The sequence below is a fragment of the Lepidochelys olivacea genome (assembly GCF_965140295.1).
Source record: "Lepidochelys olivacea isolate rLepOli2 genome assembly, chromosome: 24".
Classification (NCBI taxonomy): domain Eukaryota; kingdom Metazoa; phylum Chordata; order Testudines; family Cheloniidae; genus Lepidochelys; species Lepidochelys olivacea.
This window is the reverse complement of record NC_140434.1, coordinates 8,320,364-8,338,105: the sequence shown is the minus strand read 5'-3', so window position 1 is coordinate 8,338,105 and position 17,742 is coordinate 8,320,364. Positions and strand designations below refer to the sequence as shown.

Sequence of the window (17,742 nt, the reverse complement as noted above, 5' to 3'; positions counted from 1 at the left end):
AGGGGATCCGCTTGGTTTAGTGAAAATCCGAGCGATTGTTCATCTGTGGTTTTTTGGTAATGTTCAAACCTTCCTGCCTTCCAGTCCTATAACCACTCTCACTCTCGGGGTTAGAACTGAAGTTTTAAACCCATAGAGCAATAAGAAGACCCAACAGCCGGCTCTGAAGTCAGAGCCTGGTTGTTATTGTTGATGTTTTCCACATGTACCAGCTGTAAAAATATGCTAAGGGCCAGATTCTCAGCTGAGAGGAATGGGCATAGCATCTACTGAAGTCAGTGGGGCTACTCTGATTTACATCAGTGCTGGATCTTTCTCTCCTCAGTTTACAAAAATATCAGCCAATGTACCTGATTTATAAAGGGGTAAAATAAAACCCGTTTTCCTACACTTTGATCTCCTCTCTTTTTCACACATTATACAGTGACTAATCTTTCCCAGCCAGCCTCCATCCCTAGGGCTGAATCCCTCAATCCAACTCAAAATACCCTCCGAGAAAGCCGGGTTTCCACAATTGCTTTAATTCTGGGCTTGTAAAAATGGAATGTTATCAAATTCTAGAAAATGATCTTATGCGAATCGCCTCCTTAGCTAATCCTGCCCTGCCTTCTCTTTTGTTTTCAGGAATATTCCCAGAGCAGGATTTTTCACCCATGCAATTTGGAACTTTCTTTTGAATTAAGAAATTGGCCAGAGCCCTTGTTTAATTTGCCCCTGGATCTATTTCACATGCTGATCTGCAGCCCCCCCCCATTCTGCTTTTTAAAGACCGCTTGCTCCCTCCCTAATACAGAGCAGTGTGTTTAAAAAAGAAGACAAGAAATTAACCAGCAGAGACAAATTTAGCTCTGACCTAGAGGCCTCAGGCTGAAGACAGGCCTCCTTTAGCAGAAGCGAAGGATATGCCATTTGGCAAGATCACGAGAAGTGGGTTGGGGGGCGGGGGGACGACAGACGGTCTGTTTATACAGGAGGAAAGGAATCATGAGGGAACAGTCAAAGCCCAGCCTGGGTATTTGGGATCAGAACCTCACAAGTTTTACCTTTGCTTCCTCTGGCCCAGAGTTACACAAGTGGCGAATATTCACTGGGTTTGGGACTCAGATGATAACTCAATCCCTGTGCTAAATGGAGACTCAAAGGTGTCCGGGGCAGAAGGAAATGGGGTCACAACCCCCCCCCCCCACACACACACAGGGCCTGACTCTCTCCAGTGCAAAACTACCCCACTGGAGTCAGGGTGAGGTGGCGGAGAACTGTCCCTTCCCCCGCTCCAACCCCACTCCCTAAACAAATTGCACATACAAACCCCCGGCCTCTATCCATGACGCCTCTCATCTGATTGTACCTCCTGCCATCTGCTACCATCTCACTCTCGCTGCAAACAGCTCATTGTTGCGTGGCCTCCCCCCTCTCTAAGCCCTGACATTTTAATATGCATGGCCATTTCGCATGGCCCCGACTTTCTCTGCCCTCCTGGCCACAGCTGATCTGATCTCCCCCGACATCCCCAAGTCTCCTTTTTTCTCAGGCTGCTCTTGCTTTGTCATTTCATAGTCAGTTTTCTCCCCCCCCCCGCCGCCATCCCATTGTTGTTCTTGCAGCCTGGGCCTGGCTCACTTACCTTTGTGCATGCCCGTGTATTTGTCCTTAATCACTGTCAACTCGTAGATCTTCCCAAATTGCTCAAAGATGGGCTTGAGATCCTTCTCCTCCAAATTCCGTGGGATCTGCCCGACGAAAAGTTTAATGGCATCGGGTTCCTTCATTGGTCCAAAGGGGCGAATCTGGGGGGCGAGCTTCGAATCGCCTACCCAGCCCCAGCGGAGGAAGCGAGAACACAATCCCAGCCTTGACTACGGTCCCAACACTGCCCAGCGGCGAACCAAACAAAGGGAGCAGAGGCGGATTGGTGGCTCTGGATGCTTGAACCGGGATCTTCCAAATCTGTAAAAAAAAAAAAAAAGTGGGTTTTTTGGGGGTGGTGGGGGGGGGCGGGGGATTCCTCCCTGTTGCCTTCTTGCTGTCTCTGATTTTTTTTACCTTTAAAAAATAAAAAATCCGGATTTTTTTTTTTGGTGCAAAAAACACAAATTAAATCATCATCGGTAAAAAAGAAAAAGAAAAAAAAATCAACTCTGAAGAATCTTGCAATTCCGCCTCCTTGGACCCGAGCTCTTAGCAATGTCACAGCCCTGGCGCGAATACTTTTGATCTATTAATTACAGAGCTTGCAAAGCAGTTAATTAGTTTATTGATTAACTTTCCTTGAAGAGGCTGAGACCAGTGTAAAATCTTGGGGGTGGGTGGGGAGGGGGTGGGGTTTTTTTTCTTAAAAAAAAAAAATGTATATAAATAAATAAATAAATAAATTATCGATTCATGTCTTCCTTCTCCTTTCCCCCCCCCTCCCACCCCTTTTCCAAGCTGGATTTCAGCCGCTTTTGCTGGATTTCTCCCTTTAATGGATCTTGAGCTCTGATTCAAATCTCTTCTTTACCAACAGAACCCTCCTCTCCAGACCGCCCCCCTTCCCTGACAAATAATGATGTCAGATTTAGGGACCGGGAGCAAACTCCCAGCCCCGGGAGAGACGCAGGCAGGCAGGCAGGGAGGCAGGCAAGCAGGGAGGTTCAGTGCCACAGAAAACGACAGGTTAGGTCAACCGATGTAAATAAATACAGGCCCGGACAGAAAAACAGAGACCCTGGCTTGTTACCGGAACTGCTTGTGCTGTTCTTCTAAGGGCCGCTTCCTGAGAAGCCAGTGTAGATGGTCTATATAGGGAAATACTGCACCATATGAGATCAGATCATACAACACAGAACACCCCCACAGATACTCTAGTTTGAGTTTATTAGGTGTGCACACGTACATGCATGTGCATATACGGGCCACGGCTTTCACAAGTGATGAGTGGTTTTGGGTGCCTCAATACTGGGGCTGCCCAAGTGGAGACCCACTGAAAGGGTCCAGACATGCAGGAGCTTCAATCTCTTTTAGGAGCCTCAAGTGTAAGCCAGTAATAGAGGCCCCCATAATCATGGATCTCTTTTGAAAACCTTGGCTTCTCTATCTATTCCTAGATCAGGGGTGGGCAAATCTTTTGGCCCAAAGGCCACATCTGGGTATGGAAATTGTATGGTGGGCCATGAATGCTCCCAAAATTGGGGTTGGGGTGCAGAAGAGGGTGAGGGCTCTGGCTGGGGGTGCCGGCTCTGGGGTGGGGCCAGAAATGGGGAGTTCAGGGAGCTGGAGGAGTCTCCAGGCTGGGGCAGGGAGTTGGGGCGTGGGAGCAGGTCAGGAGTGCAAGCTCTAGGCGGTGCTTACCTCAAGCAGCTCCTGGAAGCAGTGGCATGTCCCCCCTCCAGCTCCTATGCAGAGGTGCAGCCAGGCGGCCCTGCGCACTGCCCCACCCGCAGGCGCCACCCCTGCAGCTCCCATTTGCCACAGTTCCCAGCCAATGGGAGCTGCAGAGGTGGTGTTTGGGGTGGAAGCAGCACGTGGAGCCCCCTGGCTACCCCTAAATGTAGGAGCTGGAGGGGGGACATGCTGTTGCTTCCGGGAGCCTCGGCATGGGTGCCCAGCATGGCCTCCAACCCCACTCTCTGGTTGGAGCACGGGAGCCCCAGACTCTGCTCCCCAGCAGGAGCTTGAGGGCCGGATGTGGCCTGTGGGCTGTAGTTTGCCCACCTCTGCCCGACATCATACAGCCAGAAGGGGCCATTGGGGTCATCTAGTCTCACCTCCTGCATCACACAGGCCAGAGAACTGCCCTGAATAAATTCCTGTTTGAAATAGAGCAGGTCTTTTAGAAAAAAGATCCAATCTCTATTTAAAAATTGCCAGGAGAATCCACCAGCCCCCTTGGTAAATTGTTCCAAGGATTAATTAAACATGTGCATGTTATTTCTAGTCTGAATTGGTCTCGCTTCAACTTCCAGCCATTGGATTTTGTTAGACCTTTGTTGGCTGGACTGAAGACCCCGTTATTATCAAATTTCTGTCCCCCATGTAGATACTTATAAACTGTGATCAAATAACCCCTTAACTTTCTCTTTGTTAAGCTAAATAGACTGAGCTCTTTGAGTCTATCGTTATAAGGCAGGTTTTACAATCCTTTAATCATTCTTCTGGCTCTTCTCTGACCCCTCTGCAATTTATCAACATCCTTCTTGAATTCTGAACATCAGAACTAGACGCTGAATTCCAGCCCTGGTCACACCAGTGCTGTGTGCCTGTGTATTTTGTGTGTGTGTATTTGCATTAATAAATGTAATATAATACAATACAATATACTACACAGGCTTACATCTCTCAAGTCCCTTTTCTTTTTGAACTGCCTCACCACACTACACACCTGGCACTAGGGAAATGCAGCCACCTCTGGGGTGGGGAGCATCAGCAGCTTGCTGAACATCACAGGAAGAGGAGATTTTGGCTAAGTATCCCAGGACCAGCACCTGCTCTTAGGTAGTATGGCGCTGCTGTAATGCAGTTAATTAAGGAGAAAAGGAGATGAGGCCGACCAAGGAAGGGAGTTGGTATCTGGAAGCCGATGCCTTTTTAGTTTGGGGGATAATCTGCACAAAAATGGCTTGAGAAATTACTAGAAATGCCTATTTTATTATTATTTAAACCGTTTACCAAAGCGAACGCCACCTGCTGGGGCTTGTGTGTGTGTGTGTGTGTGTAACACGGGACACAGTTCTAAGCATCACCCTGATAAAGCCTCACCACTGTACCATTTTGTATTTACCGTCCATCCCCTGGCCACAAGGAAGTGGGGCTCAGTACAGAGGTAGGTCTCGTTAATCCACTTTGACAGACGTGGAAACTGAGTCAAGGCCACACTTGGGAGCTGAGAGTAGAACCCAGGTGTCCTACCCCCCACTGCCCAAAGTACTATGTTACACTCCCACTTCCAAGGTGGGAATGGAACCCAGCACTCGTGACCCTCAGTCCCCTGCTATAGCCACTGAAGACCGCACTTCCCCCAGAGAACCCAGGAGTCCTGATGTCCAGTCCCTTGCTTGGGCTGCTAGATCCACCCAAGCTGGACGAGAACCCAGGAGTCTGGATGTCTGCTCCCCTGCCATAAGTACCCCACCCTCCATGCCCAGCTACAGAACCTAGGGATCTTGAGTCCCTGTGCCCTGCTCTAACCACTGGACCACACTTCCCCAGTGGCAGAGAGAAATCTGCAGCCCCCACTCCCGGCCCTGCTCTGAGCACTAGGCTACGCTGCCTCCTAAGAGCCACAAGCATGGAGCAGCCTCCTCCTGCTGAGAATTTGTCGAGAGTCCCTTAGCCTGTCCCGGCGCACTGCCCATTGTTCGCGGAGCTGTCCGCGGTGCTGAAGCCCAGCTGGGCCTCCGCGGAGCGAGCCGGGCCGAGCGGCGCCGGGAGCCGGGATCGGCCGGGCCGGACCCCCGGCTTGGCTTCCCTGAAACCACAGACCCACACACAGACCCACACACCCGGCGGAGACACACGCACACACAGAGAGCAACACACACACACACAGACCCACAGACAGACGTACACACCCGGCGGAGATACACACTCACACACACACACACAGAGCAACACACACACACACACACACAGCAACACACAGATCCACACACAAACATACACACCCAGAGGAGATACACGCACACACACAGAGCAACACACACACACACACACACACAGATCCACACACAAACATACACACCCGGAGGAGATACACGTGCACACACACACACACACAGACCCACAGACAGACGTACACACCCGGAGGAGATACACACACACACACACACACACAGAGCAACACACACACACACACACAGACCCACAGACAGACATACACACCCGGAGGAGATACACGCTCACACACACACACACACAGAGCAACACACACACACACACAGCAACACACAGATACACACACAAACTTACACACCCGGCGGAGACACACGCATGCACACACACACACACACAGAGCAACACACTCACACACAGACCCACAGACAGACGTACACACCCGGAGGAGATACACGCACACACACAAAGAGCAGCACCCACACACACACGAGATATACACAGCAACACACAGATACACACACAAACATACACACCCAGAGGAGATACACGCACACACACAGAGCAATGCACACAGAGGAGATTCACACAGCAACACACACACAGATGTACACACACAACACACACAGATGCACACACAGAGCTGCACGTACAGCAATACACAGCGATATGCACATACAGATACACACAGAAACAAACACATCCGGAGGAGATACACACACACACACCCAGATACAACAACACACTCACACACATGGATACACACAGAGAGATGCATGCAGAGCAAAACACACATATAAAGATGATACACACACAGGTACACACAGATATGCACCTATTCATAGATACACAGTGATACATAAACGTGGCAACACACATATAAAGGAGATTTATACACACAGAGATACACACACACACACACACGCACACGCACACACATGCGTGATTTAAATCCTAATCAAATCAGAGTAACAGAGACGGGGAGATGCCCTGCTGGGAGCTGGCAGCTGTGGGAAGTGGGTTTCAGAGAAAATGATCTGGGGCTGCAGCCCCCCCCCCCACTCACTGGTTGCTAAAAATAAAAAGAAAGGGCCCTTTGGAAACCCAGGCAAGAAACCAACCAGCCCCAAAGTCCCCAGATCCTTTATTTTAGTGGGTCAAAGTTCTCATTTTATCAACACTGAGTGACATCAGATAAACCAGCCCCGCCCCCACCTAGCCATCCCCCCCACACCCCCACCTAGCCATCCCTCCATCCCCATACACCCCCACCTAGCCATCCCTCCATCAATCCTAATACATACCCTCTACCTACCTGTCTAGGTGCATTTATACATATATACACACGTATATACACATCCATCTATCCTGTACTCCTGCGGGAATTCTGCACCACTGCACATGTGCAGAATTTATGTCCCCTTCAGATTTCTTTGCTTCCCCACAGAAAAATGACTTTCTGACAGGAAAGCAAAGGGAAGCCAGAAGAGCGGTCATGCGACACCCCCCCCCAGCCCCCTGCAGTATGTTTTGGGTGCCCAGGGAAGCCAGCAGAGAGGTAAATCACTGTGAGGCAGGAGCTGGGACTGGGGAAGACCTGGCTGGTGGCTCCTACCCTTGCGCTAGGCTCATCTGTTAGTCCCAGCTGGGCTGGGGAGGATGGGACTTCCTTTTCCCCTGCATGGCATCCAGGGCTGGGTCAGACTCACCCCTAGATTTCTCCCCCAGCTGTAGGAAGCTCTGCAAACTCCCCCCTTCACTTCCTGCACCCATCACTCCTAAGCTGCATGGGGAGGGATCCCTGTACAGGGAGCTGCTCCCCTATCTGTCCAAGCCCCGTGCATCCAGACCCCCTGACCCTCCTACTGAGCCTCACCCCTCCACACTCAGAGCCCCCTCCCAATAAGCCCCATTCCCCCTGCACCTAGACTACCCCAACGAGCCCCTGCACTGACCCCTCCCTGGTCCCTGGGTGTGTTTCTGTGGCAGACCCGGTCCTTGCACTGGTTCAGGGTTGGGTGCAGCCTCACCACTGAGTCGGTGTCCCAGGGGGGAGCTGCACAGTGATCTCCGATCTCTGCGCAGCCAGTGGCCTGTACTCCAAAATGCCATGCTGGAGCCTCCACATTTATTTGACAAATAAATTTTGCAGAATTTTTCAGAATTTTAAAATATTGTGCGCAGGATTTTTAATTTTTTGGTGCAGAATTTTTAATTGTTTGGCGCATAATTCCCTCAGGAGTCATCCTGGAAGCAACCCACAGCTGCTGTCTTCAGAAACCCAATTGTCATCTTTTAAATGCTTTGTGGCCCAGCCCATGTATCAAACACAAAGAGGAGGCAATATTTGTGCCATCTCCCCAGCCCAGGTTTGGCTGCTGAGGAGGAGAAACCTTACCGGCCGTGCATGGGAGCATTTCCCATCACATTTCATTTGGCTTTCAAAGAATTGTTTTGCTGTTGCAATTTTCCCAAGGGTTTTGAAATCAGGCCATTTTCCTTTGCCAGATTCCCCCCACCCCATTTCTTTAATCAGAGACAATGGACGTTGCCCGAAGAGACAGGAGAGGGTTGTGAGTTTTTTTTCCCTTAGGCCCAGAGGCAGAAAGATGTAGCTGTGGAGAGCGGAAATTGGCTGTTGCTTTGGGCTGGCCTGACAGCCAGGGATGGAGGGGGGTGGCTAAGCTGTGGGAGGAGACTATTTTGGTTAATATCTTTTATCGAATTCTGGTCATGGAGCCCTGGCTTTCCTGGAGGGAAAGAAGCCGCTGCCTTGCTACGCACACAGGAACGCCGGCAGGGTCTTGTGCCCCTGGCTGGCCGGCTTCTGGATCCAGAGCTGGAGGAATGGGCCAGAGCAATGTGGATGTTATACTTCCTGGGGCATAATTTCTTATGGCCACTGGTGAGATGCGGTTTGTCCTTCATCTGGACTTTTTATTAAGAGATCGCGGTTTCTCTCTCCGCAGAGGGGGAAGGGACTGGCGGAGGCATGGTGATGGGGCTGTCTGAGAGGTTCTGGGGGGTCATATATAGAGTGAGTGTGTGTGTGGGTTGTCTGGGGGATCGTATATAGTGTGTGTGTGTGCAGTGTCTGAACAGGCAGTAGGTACAAATTGCAGACCAAAACTGCAGACCCACACTCCCGTGGCTGTCATGAGGTCATTTTTAATCCCCTTAAACTTTCCGCCCAAGGATAAGGCAGGTGTTGGGGAACACGTAAAGAGAAAGCTTTTCCTACAGGCCTGCTCCACCTCCCACTGCTGTCAATAATACAGGGCCCATGGCAGTACTGTTAGCCTGATTCTGCGATAGTCGCCAGGCTGCCAGAGGAAGGATGGACTAGTGGATAAGATGTTGGACTGGGATTCAGGAGACTGGGGATCAATTCTGTCCTCTGCCACAGACTTCCTGGGTGATCTTGGGCAAATCACTTGACCTGACAGTTGTAAAGCGGAGATCGTCGTCCTTCCTTTGTCAGCCTGCTGTATTCAGACTTTAGACTCGGCGGTGTTGGGGAATGTCTCTCCCTGTACACGCACGGCCCCCGATCTCAGCGCTGGCCTCCAGAGGTTATTGTAACATAAATAATAATAATGCTGACTGCAAAAGGATTGGGCGGGCCGGCCCCTTAAGCTGGGCACTGCCTGGCAGTTACCCCTCAGCCTGGCCCATGATCTAGCCACCGAGGGGCAAGGAGTGGTCCCAGCCAGGTGTGATGGAGTTAGAGTGACTGACCCCAGCTGTGGAGGACTCAGTCTAAGGGAAGAGACTACAGAGAAGGCAGAGGGGATCTCCTGCAGGAAGGAGACCCCCCAGGGAGCATGGTAGGGCCCTGAGGGGGAGCCCTGAGATGGGAGCTCCCTGGTCTTTTGGAGGCCCTGACGGGAAGCTGGCAGTGTGGGAATCCTGCTGCGGAAGAAGAAAGCTACGAGAAGCTCCCCAGGGTCAGGAAGCAGATGACTTCAGTGGCACCTGAGGGGGCAGAAAACCTATTAGTCTGAGCATTTGATTTGGACTTTCAGTTGCACCTTTTGTTACCACGGAAGGGGACTCAACTTTATCTGATTCGCCCAGAGGGCCAAGCCATGGAAAACCAGGTGACAGTCAGCCAGCAGGAGACTCCAGAGACAAGGACCCCTTGCAACATCGCACCCTACCACAAGGGGGTGCTACAGGGGCACTAATGGCCCTTAGCTAAGAAGGCTCAGGCCCCAGATCAAGTCAGAGCTTTGTGTGTTGAGAGCAGACCCGCTTTCCCTGGGGGAGGGCAGCAGTGCAAAAAAAAGAAAGACTTGATTTATGATTTTTTTAATGCACGGAATATATTTTTCACTTTTCCCTGAACATGTTTCCATTGAATTGCATCATTAAAAAAAACCCAGGCCAACTCATCTGCTTGGAGCCCATGGACTTTGCTGATTTACACCAGCTGGGGATCTGGCCCTAATAACGACCTTGAGAGAGCTTTTTGAAAAGGTCTTTTCCCTGCAAACATCCCACGGGGAATTGTATTTATTACTCACATGAATCACTCTAGCTAATTAGCTCTATAATGCATTGTGGTAGTGTCTAGGAGCCCCAGGCATGGACCCATAGTGCTAGGCGCTGTACAAACCCAGGGCAGAAAGACAGCCCCTGCCCCCAAAGAGCTGAGACTCCCGATATTTGTGTCAATGAATAATAAATTGCAGGCATGCAGCAGAGCCCACGCCAAAGGACTCCAAAGAAAACACAGAATAAAATAACAATGGTAAATGCCCTTCTGCATATTCAAAACAGGGGCCGTGCTATAAATTACTGACCCAAGGGTAAATATTAGCACCTGGATTTTCCAGGTGTGGAAACAGATGCATAATGAGGTGTGATACTGTTTGCTATTATTTGTATTACAGCATTGCCCAGAGATCAGATCCCTTCACAGACACAGAGTGGCCGAGATTAAGGGCCCCCTTGGGCCAGGCGCTGCACAGACACAGAGCGAGACAGTCCCTGCCCCAAAGAACTCACAGTCTTAACAGGCAAGCGGAGTGACTATCCTTCTTGTACAGCTGAGGAACAGAGGTACAGACAGATCAAGTGCTATTTACCCTTTCCTGAATCCAAGAACCAGGGCTCACACAATGACATCAATAGGCAGCAGGTTTAACGAAAACAAGAAGTACTTTTGCACATAACGCACAGTTAACCTGTGGAACTCATTGCCAAGGGAGGTTGTGATGGCCAAGGGTATAACTGCATTCAGAAAAGAACTAGAGAATTTTCTGGAGGATAGGTCCAGTAATGGCTATGAGCCAAGATGGTCAGGGATGCAACCCCATCCTCTGGGGTGACCCTAAACTGCCGACTGCCAGAAGCCAGGACGGGGAAGATGGGGTGGCTCACTCCATTAGGGCCCCCTGTTCTGTTCACTCCCTTTGGTACTGGCTGCTGTCAGAGACAGGACACTGGGCTAGATGGACCATTGGTCTGACCCCATGTGGCAGCTCTTAGGTGCTTAAATTGTCAGGAAGTCACTAGCAGAGCCAGGGAGTGAACCCAGTTGCCCTGAGTCCCAGCCCAGGGCATTAGCCATAGGACCATCTTTTGTCCTTCTCCAGTCGAGGCCGCCACCTGATTAAAGATCCTGTCCCAATATTGATAAACTTAGTCACCATTTTCAACCACAGGCACCTAAAGGTATCCCTTCCCCCCACCTGGAGCTGGACTCCAGCATCTCGGTAAGGGGCCTGATCCAGTTATTCCTGTTAACTTCCTGGGGAGCCACGGGAGGCTGAAAATTAGGCCATGAACCCAGGGGCCTAAACACGGCCTGACTTTTGGCACCGAGCTTGAAAATATTGGCCTGAGATCCCAAAGCATTTTTCAGATGGAGCCTGCAAACGCTGGGAACTGGCTAGAGAGAAGGGGAGTCCTTTCTTTCCCTCACACACACACAAATATATACGCGTGGGTTCCTTCGTTCTCCGCTGACATTAGCTACCCCAGTGGCTTGACGTCCCCGGTAACACTGAACAGCCACCCAAGGCCAGGACAAAGCGTCCCGGAGTTTCACCTCTGTCTCACTGATAAGTCACAGTAGCACCAGCTGGCTACCTGCACTGAAACCCCACGTCTCCCAAGATGCATCTGCTGCTGCTATTTCTGGAGGTTGGCAAAGCCAGCGGGGGAAGTGGTGGAAGCCACGTTGCTTGAGTCATTTCCAGGCAGCCCGGACAGAGCCCTGGAGACTAGGCAATCCCAAGCTGACCCTGTTGGGTCTCTGCAGGCTCCTGGGCTTGAACGAAACCCATCGGAGTTTCCCCGTGGATTTGGCCCAGCCGGCTCTGCCTCGTCTCTCCAGCCCCACAAATTTAAAACCAGCCGCTCCAAGGGCCCTGGCCCATCCATCAGAGACAGGCCTGGCATTTGCAGCAAACCCTGGGATGCCGAAAGGGGCAGGGGGTCTGAATGTCAAATTCCCTGCCAGCTGGAAGCCAGGGAGGTGGCACCCCTGAGTTTGGATCTCCGAGTTCTGGAAATCCAGGGTCTCAGCACAGCCTCAGTGCAGGACGTTAGCTCCCAATTTCTCCTCCGCCCCTTATTTCACCAGGTGGCACCAACGGAGATCAAGGCCCCACAGTGCCAGGCTCTGCACCAACACAGACGGTCCCTACCCCAGAGAGCTCCCTCTCTGAACAGACAAGCCAGGCAAAGCAGGGGCTCTTACCCAGATGGGGAAACTGAGGCCCAGACAGGGACACAGGCTCATCCAAGGGGACCCAGTAAGTCCTGGCGTTATGTATCCTAGCCCCGGGGCCATCCCCCGAGGCCCCATGGCATCACTAGCTTTGGTAACCCCCAGCCCCTGCTCCTCAACTAGGCTTGGGGTTCCCCTCGCGGCCTTCTCCATGTTCTCGAGCACAAGCCCCACTCAAAAATGGCTCCTGAGCCCCAGGCTTGTGGGGAGCCCCTAGGGAGCCCCCTCTCTGGGAATGAGAATTCGTACCATGGGACGACCCATGACCCACCCACAGTTCTCCAGAGCTGCAGGCAGGAACTGCTCCAGTCAGAGCTGAGGACCCAAGGCTGCCTAGCCAGGGCTGTAACAGACTGAGTTCCTCTGAAGGCGGGGGCCCAGAGAGGGACCAGGAACATCACCCCCCTGGGTCATGAATGCACCAAATGGGGTGCATGGCCAGGCTCAGGGCAGACACTATCTGCCATTGGGTGTCCGCATCTAGCGGTTCAGGTGGGAACTGGGTACCCCAAGATGCCTGAGCAACCAGGGATTTTCCAAAGAGCCCTGGCACATTTCCAGGGCACTCCAGCCCAGAGGGGAAACATATACTAGGTCAGAGGTGGGCAAACTTTTCGGCCCGAGGGCCACAGCTGGGTATGGAAATTGTATGGCGGGCCTTGAATGCTCACAATATTGGGGGTTGGGGTGTGGGCTCCGGCTGGGGGTGCGGGCTCTGGGGTGGGGCCAGAAATGATGAGTTCAGGGTGTGGGAGGGGGCTCTGGGCTGGGACGGAGGGATTCGGTGGGTGGGAGGGGGATCAGGGCTGGGGCAGGGGGTTGGGGCAGGGGAGGGGGTCAAGGGTGCAGGCTCTGGGCATCGCTTACCTCAAGAAGCTCCCAGAAGCAGTGGCATGTCCCCTCTCCGGCTCCTACATGGAGGCTCAGCCAGGCAGCTCTGCACGCTGCCCCGTCCGCAGGCACTTGGGGCGGGGGCAGCGTGCAAAGCCCCCTGGCTGCCCCTACATGTAGGAGCTGGAGGGAGGACATGTTGCTGCTTCCGGGAGCCACGCAAAGTGGGGCAAGCCCCGGACCCCGCTCCCCATCAGGAGCTTGAGGGCTGGATTAAAACATCTGGAGGGCCAGATGTGGCCCCCGGGCCATAGTTTGTCCACCCCTGCGCTAGGTGCACAGTATCCTATGCAAATTATCACTTTGCATATGTTAATGAGGCCTAGCTACTCTAGGGCCCTTTGCAGATGCCAGTGGAGAGTGGCCATGCTGGGGATGGGAGTGGGCGGTTGGGGCAGGTGATGGGGAAACCCAGCTAACTAGGAGGAGCAACCCCATGCTGTGGGGAGCTGGCAGTGGTGTCAGAATCTCTCCCTGGCCTGACACTGGCAATTCAGCCCTGTCTTGGCACCTCAGACACCTGGGCGCCCTCTGTGTCTCTAGGCTGTATCCTCAGGGACCTTCCCCCTGCAGGGGTGGGGATCCCCATCCCAAGGGGAAGGTGGCTGATCCCAAGGATGGCCCTGCCAGGCTCACCGACCCCTCCCTGGTTCCTGAGTGTCAGAATGCCTGCTCTTTCCACCACCTCCCCTCAATCTAATCCTATCAACGCTCCCCACTCCCTCTCACAGAGGGGCTCACTCCAGGGACCATCTCTTTAATGTGGCACTCCTCAGCAGCGGCCCCTTGGCCTAGTGTCATTGGAGCTCCCATGGCTGATCCTGTTTGGGCACCTGTCCCCCAGACCGCGTTCTGCCCTCTGGAGAGGCAAAGCCACTGGGAGCTTAGACAGTGTGGATACAACATAGCACCTGGTTCTGGAAATCCTCAGGGCATCCAAACAGCTGCTTATGCTGGCCCAAGCCTTCAGAAACATTGGCCCCCGTGACTTGCCCCAGGTCAGCCGGCAGAGGTGGGAACAGAACCCAGGAGTCCTGAGTCCCAGTCCCTCCTGTTCCAACACTGAGTGGGCACAGGGCTGAGGGCGAGAAGTTTCATTAAGAGGATTTAGCCAGTTTATTTTCCCAAAGTTCATCTTGCCTCAGCACACTCTGCATTATTAACAAAACTATCAGTAAAATGTCACCATGTCCTGTGCTCAGAACTTCCTTCCCCAAACGGTGCAAAATCCATTTGCCCGTCCTGGCATGCTGTCCAGAATACAAACGAGATTCTCAGCCCATTACCTCGGAAATTAAATTCACTGGGTGTTATTCTGCCTCGCGCGCCTTTGGGTGTCTCGCTCTTTGATGGATGGAAACTGAACACAGAACTGTACCTCCCAAAAACGAACGCCAGGTCGAATCCCTAGAGAGTAAATCTCCCTGCCCTTCCACTGCAAGAAACACAAACGTCTTGCCTTAACCTTGCAAGCCGGCAAGCTTTATTCAGACAGGGAGCCCGCTGGGGGAAGGGACTGTCTCTTGCTGTGTGTCCATGCAATGCCTGGTGCAACGGGGCCCCGAGCCTCTGGGTGTTACTGTCACACACCTACGAAGACATCCTACCTCTCCATCCCATTATCATCAGGATAAGTTCCTGGCTGCCAGCAACCACCCTAGAATTCTCTCGCAGACCAGCATAACCCACAGCAGCTCCTCCAGGACATTCGCAAACGAGCAATACTTGGTTCGTCTTGAGCCAGGCCACACGCACAGGTGCACTTGTCTTTCAACACCTTGCTTGCCACTCCTCACCGTCTGCATTAAAACACCTCCGTTTCCCCCAGAGTTGCTGTTCTTATGGTTTTCCTCATCCCCAGTTTGGTAAAGAGACTGCTCCGTGCACAAGACACATGCTGCTTTATTCAGCTACTGGGGGTGGGCGGCATACACCCACTAACTAAATAGGAAGTAAGGGAGGGGTGGGGCATGGCTCCAGCCCATAATACTCCAAGTAACCCAGGTAACCCCTCGATGATCACTTTACGACACTGTCCCTCCTAGAAACTGCCCTATAGCAGTGGGACCCACAGAATGTGCACTGCCGTGGGTAAGGGCTAGAGAGGGAGCCAGCTGGAATTCCAGGGCTATGGGCTGAGAGCTGCAGCAAGGGTGGGGCTGTGCTAAAACTCTCAATTCTTTGTTAGCCCCGCCCTCGGCCCCGCCTACTTGCCAGTTTCATCCGGGGGCTGTGGCTTGCCCATGTAGATTGGACACTCTTTGGGGCGGGATCTCACTATGTTTTTGTACACAATGGACCTGTGGTCGAGGCCTTGATTTTAAAGTACCAACAGGCGTGGGTGGGAGAATTTTGTGTGTGGACAGGACGGGGTTAAGGCCAACACCTGAGTGAACTTTGCAGTGAAGACAGACCTCTAAGACCGGGAGCTTTCTGGGGCAGGGACAGGCTCTTACTCTGTGTCTGGGCAGCACCCAGGACAGGCCCTGGTCTCGGTCACTCTGTGTCTGGGCAGCACCTGACACAGTGGGGCCCTGATCTCAGTCAGTGCCTGCAGATACTACCATAATACATAGAAGAAATAAGGCTCCCAGCACAATACACACGGTAAATAATAACAGCCGATCTAATGCACCAGGTTGAAGATTCCCCTGGAAACAGCTGAGAGCAAAGCAGGAGATGGGGGAGTTACTGGCCCCGATATTCTTTCATTACCTTTGAATTGAATTGGCCCTGGGGAAAGGCGCTGGATTGAGATCAGGGGCGAGTCAAGTCCTCTTGATCAGCAGGTTGGGGGGCCAGGCAATGTTCCACCCCCCCCCACACACCATGTGCAGCAGCCATGCTCCCCCTGGTGGAGGAAATGCACAGTGAGTACACTTTGGGGGCAAGATGCCCACATGGGGTGAAATGTTGGGTGAAATTCCCCCTTTGCAGGGAGGGAACACGGGTCCCCCTCTGGGCTGGTCCACAGAGGACAGGAGTTGGTACAGCCCCAGCTATGGAGAGCTTCAGCGCTGGCTGCTCCGTTTCATGTGGGAGGCCCCCGGTGTGTTGGACGAGATGTCAGCTGTCATGCCCCCCAAACCCTGGGCACCACCCTGTGCCCAGGGTGCGTTGCACTCGGAGCACTAACTTAAGCCTGGCTGCTGGATCCGGCGCTTTGCTGACTGTTCTGCCTTTCCTGCGCATTGTGTGGCTGGTGCAACGTGTGAGGATCTTTGGACACAGTGTCAGCATCCGAGGAAGTGTCTGGAGCGCCCCCATGACTGTCCTGCCTCAGAGCAGATCTGTGCATTTCAGGGTGGGCGGCGGGGATATGATATATCACTCTGCTCACCCAAAGCACTTTGCAATCATTCATTCCAGTTCCCCAGCCCCTCTGAGAGCCAGGGAAGGATTAGCTCCATTTTTCAAAGGAGGGAAACTGAGGCAAAGAGTGGGGCAGGGACTTGGCTCGAAGATAAGTCAGTAATGGACTGCAGGAGTGCTGGCTCCCCGTCCAGTGGTCTCACCACTAACCCCCACTTCCTTCCTAGAGCTGGGAGAGCCACTGAGGAGTCCTGAATCCCAGCCAAGCCGCTCTAGCCACCAGAATATAATGCCTCAAAGAACTGGGAACAGAACCCAGCAGTCCTAACGCCCAGTCCCCAGCTCTAGCCACTAGATGACACTCCAGTGCCCAATGCTGCCGGTTTGGGGCCCCCTAGCCACCACCCATGATTCTTCCCACGCGGGTCCCTGGCAGCAACGAGAGGCCTGCGCCCCACTGGTGATGGAGCCGACAAGCTTGCACCAAGCAGGGCCTGCTGGCTGCACAGAGCAGCTTGCCGCAGAGCTGGCATTTGCTCCAAGAGAGAAGGGCTGGGGACAGTGGGTCAGAAAGTGCCTGGTGGTCCCAAAGAGGAAACAGCTGCTGTAGCCAGGAGTGGCTTAGAACGGGGGTCGGGTGAGTGGCAGGGCAGTGCTCAGCTGGAGCTAGGGCCACGGGAGTTACCAGCCAGGGGCTGCCACTCACTGACAGCTCCCACTGCCGTCCAGAGAGCAGGGTACACCTGAGCTTCTCAGAGAAAGGGTCCTCCCAGGGCTGGGGGCAGAACCCAGGTGTCCTGCCTCCCATCCCCCGCCCCACTCGAACCCTAGACCTCACTCCCCTCCCAGGGCTGGGGGCAGAACCCAGGTGTCCTGCCTCCCATCCCCCGCCCCACTTGAACCCTAGACCTCACTCCCCTCCCAGGGCTGGGGGCAGAACCCAGGTGTCCTGCCTCCCATCCCCCGCCCCACTTGAACCCTAGACCTCACTCCCCTCCCAGGGCTGGGGGCAGAACCCAGGTGTCCTGCCTCCCATCCCCCACCCCACTCGAACCCTAGACCTCACTCCCCTCCCAGAGCTGGGGGCAGAACCCAGGTGTCCTGCCTCCCATCCCCCACCCCACTCGAACCCTAGACCTCACTCCCCGCCCACAGCTGGGGGTAGAACCCAGGTGTCCTGCCTCCCATCCCCCACCCCACTCGAACCCTAG

The 17,742-nt window shown here is 53.3% G+C and overlaps 1 protein-coding gene across 3 annotated transcripts in view; it reads right to left on the bottom strand.

The window, feature by feature from the left end:
- CELF3 (CUGBP Elav-like family member 3) overlaps positions 1 to 2,294 on the bottom strand; it is a 46,892-nt gene extending 44,598 nt beyond the window's left edge. For all 3 annotated transcript variants that reach the window (XM_084613559.1, XM_084613560.1, XM_084613561.1), the window contains exons 1-2: positions 2,044 to 2,294; positions 1,625 to 1,947 (exon numbers count right to left, since the gene is read on the bottom strand). In XM_084613559.1, coding sequence (XP_084469685.1) covers positions 1,625 to 1,769 — 145 coding nt within the window. In that variant the 5' untranslated portion in view covers positions 1,770 to 1,947; positions 2,044 to 2,294. The remainder of the gene's footprint in view (positions 1 to 1,624; positions 1,948 to 2,043) is intronic.
- Between the last annotated feature and the right edge of the window lie 15,448 nt (positions 2,295 to 17,742).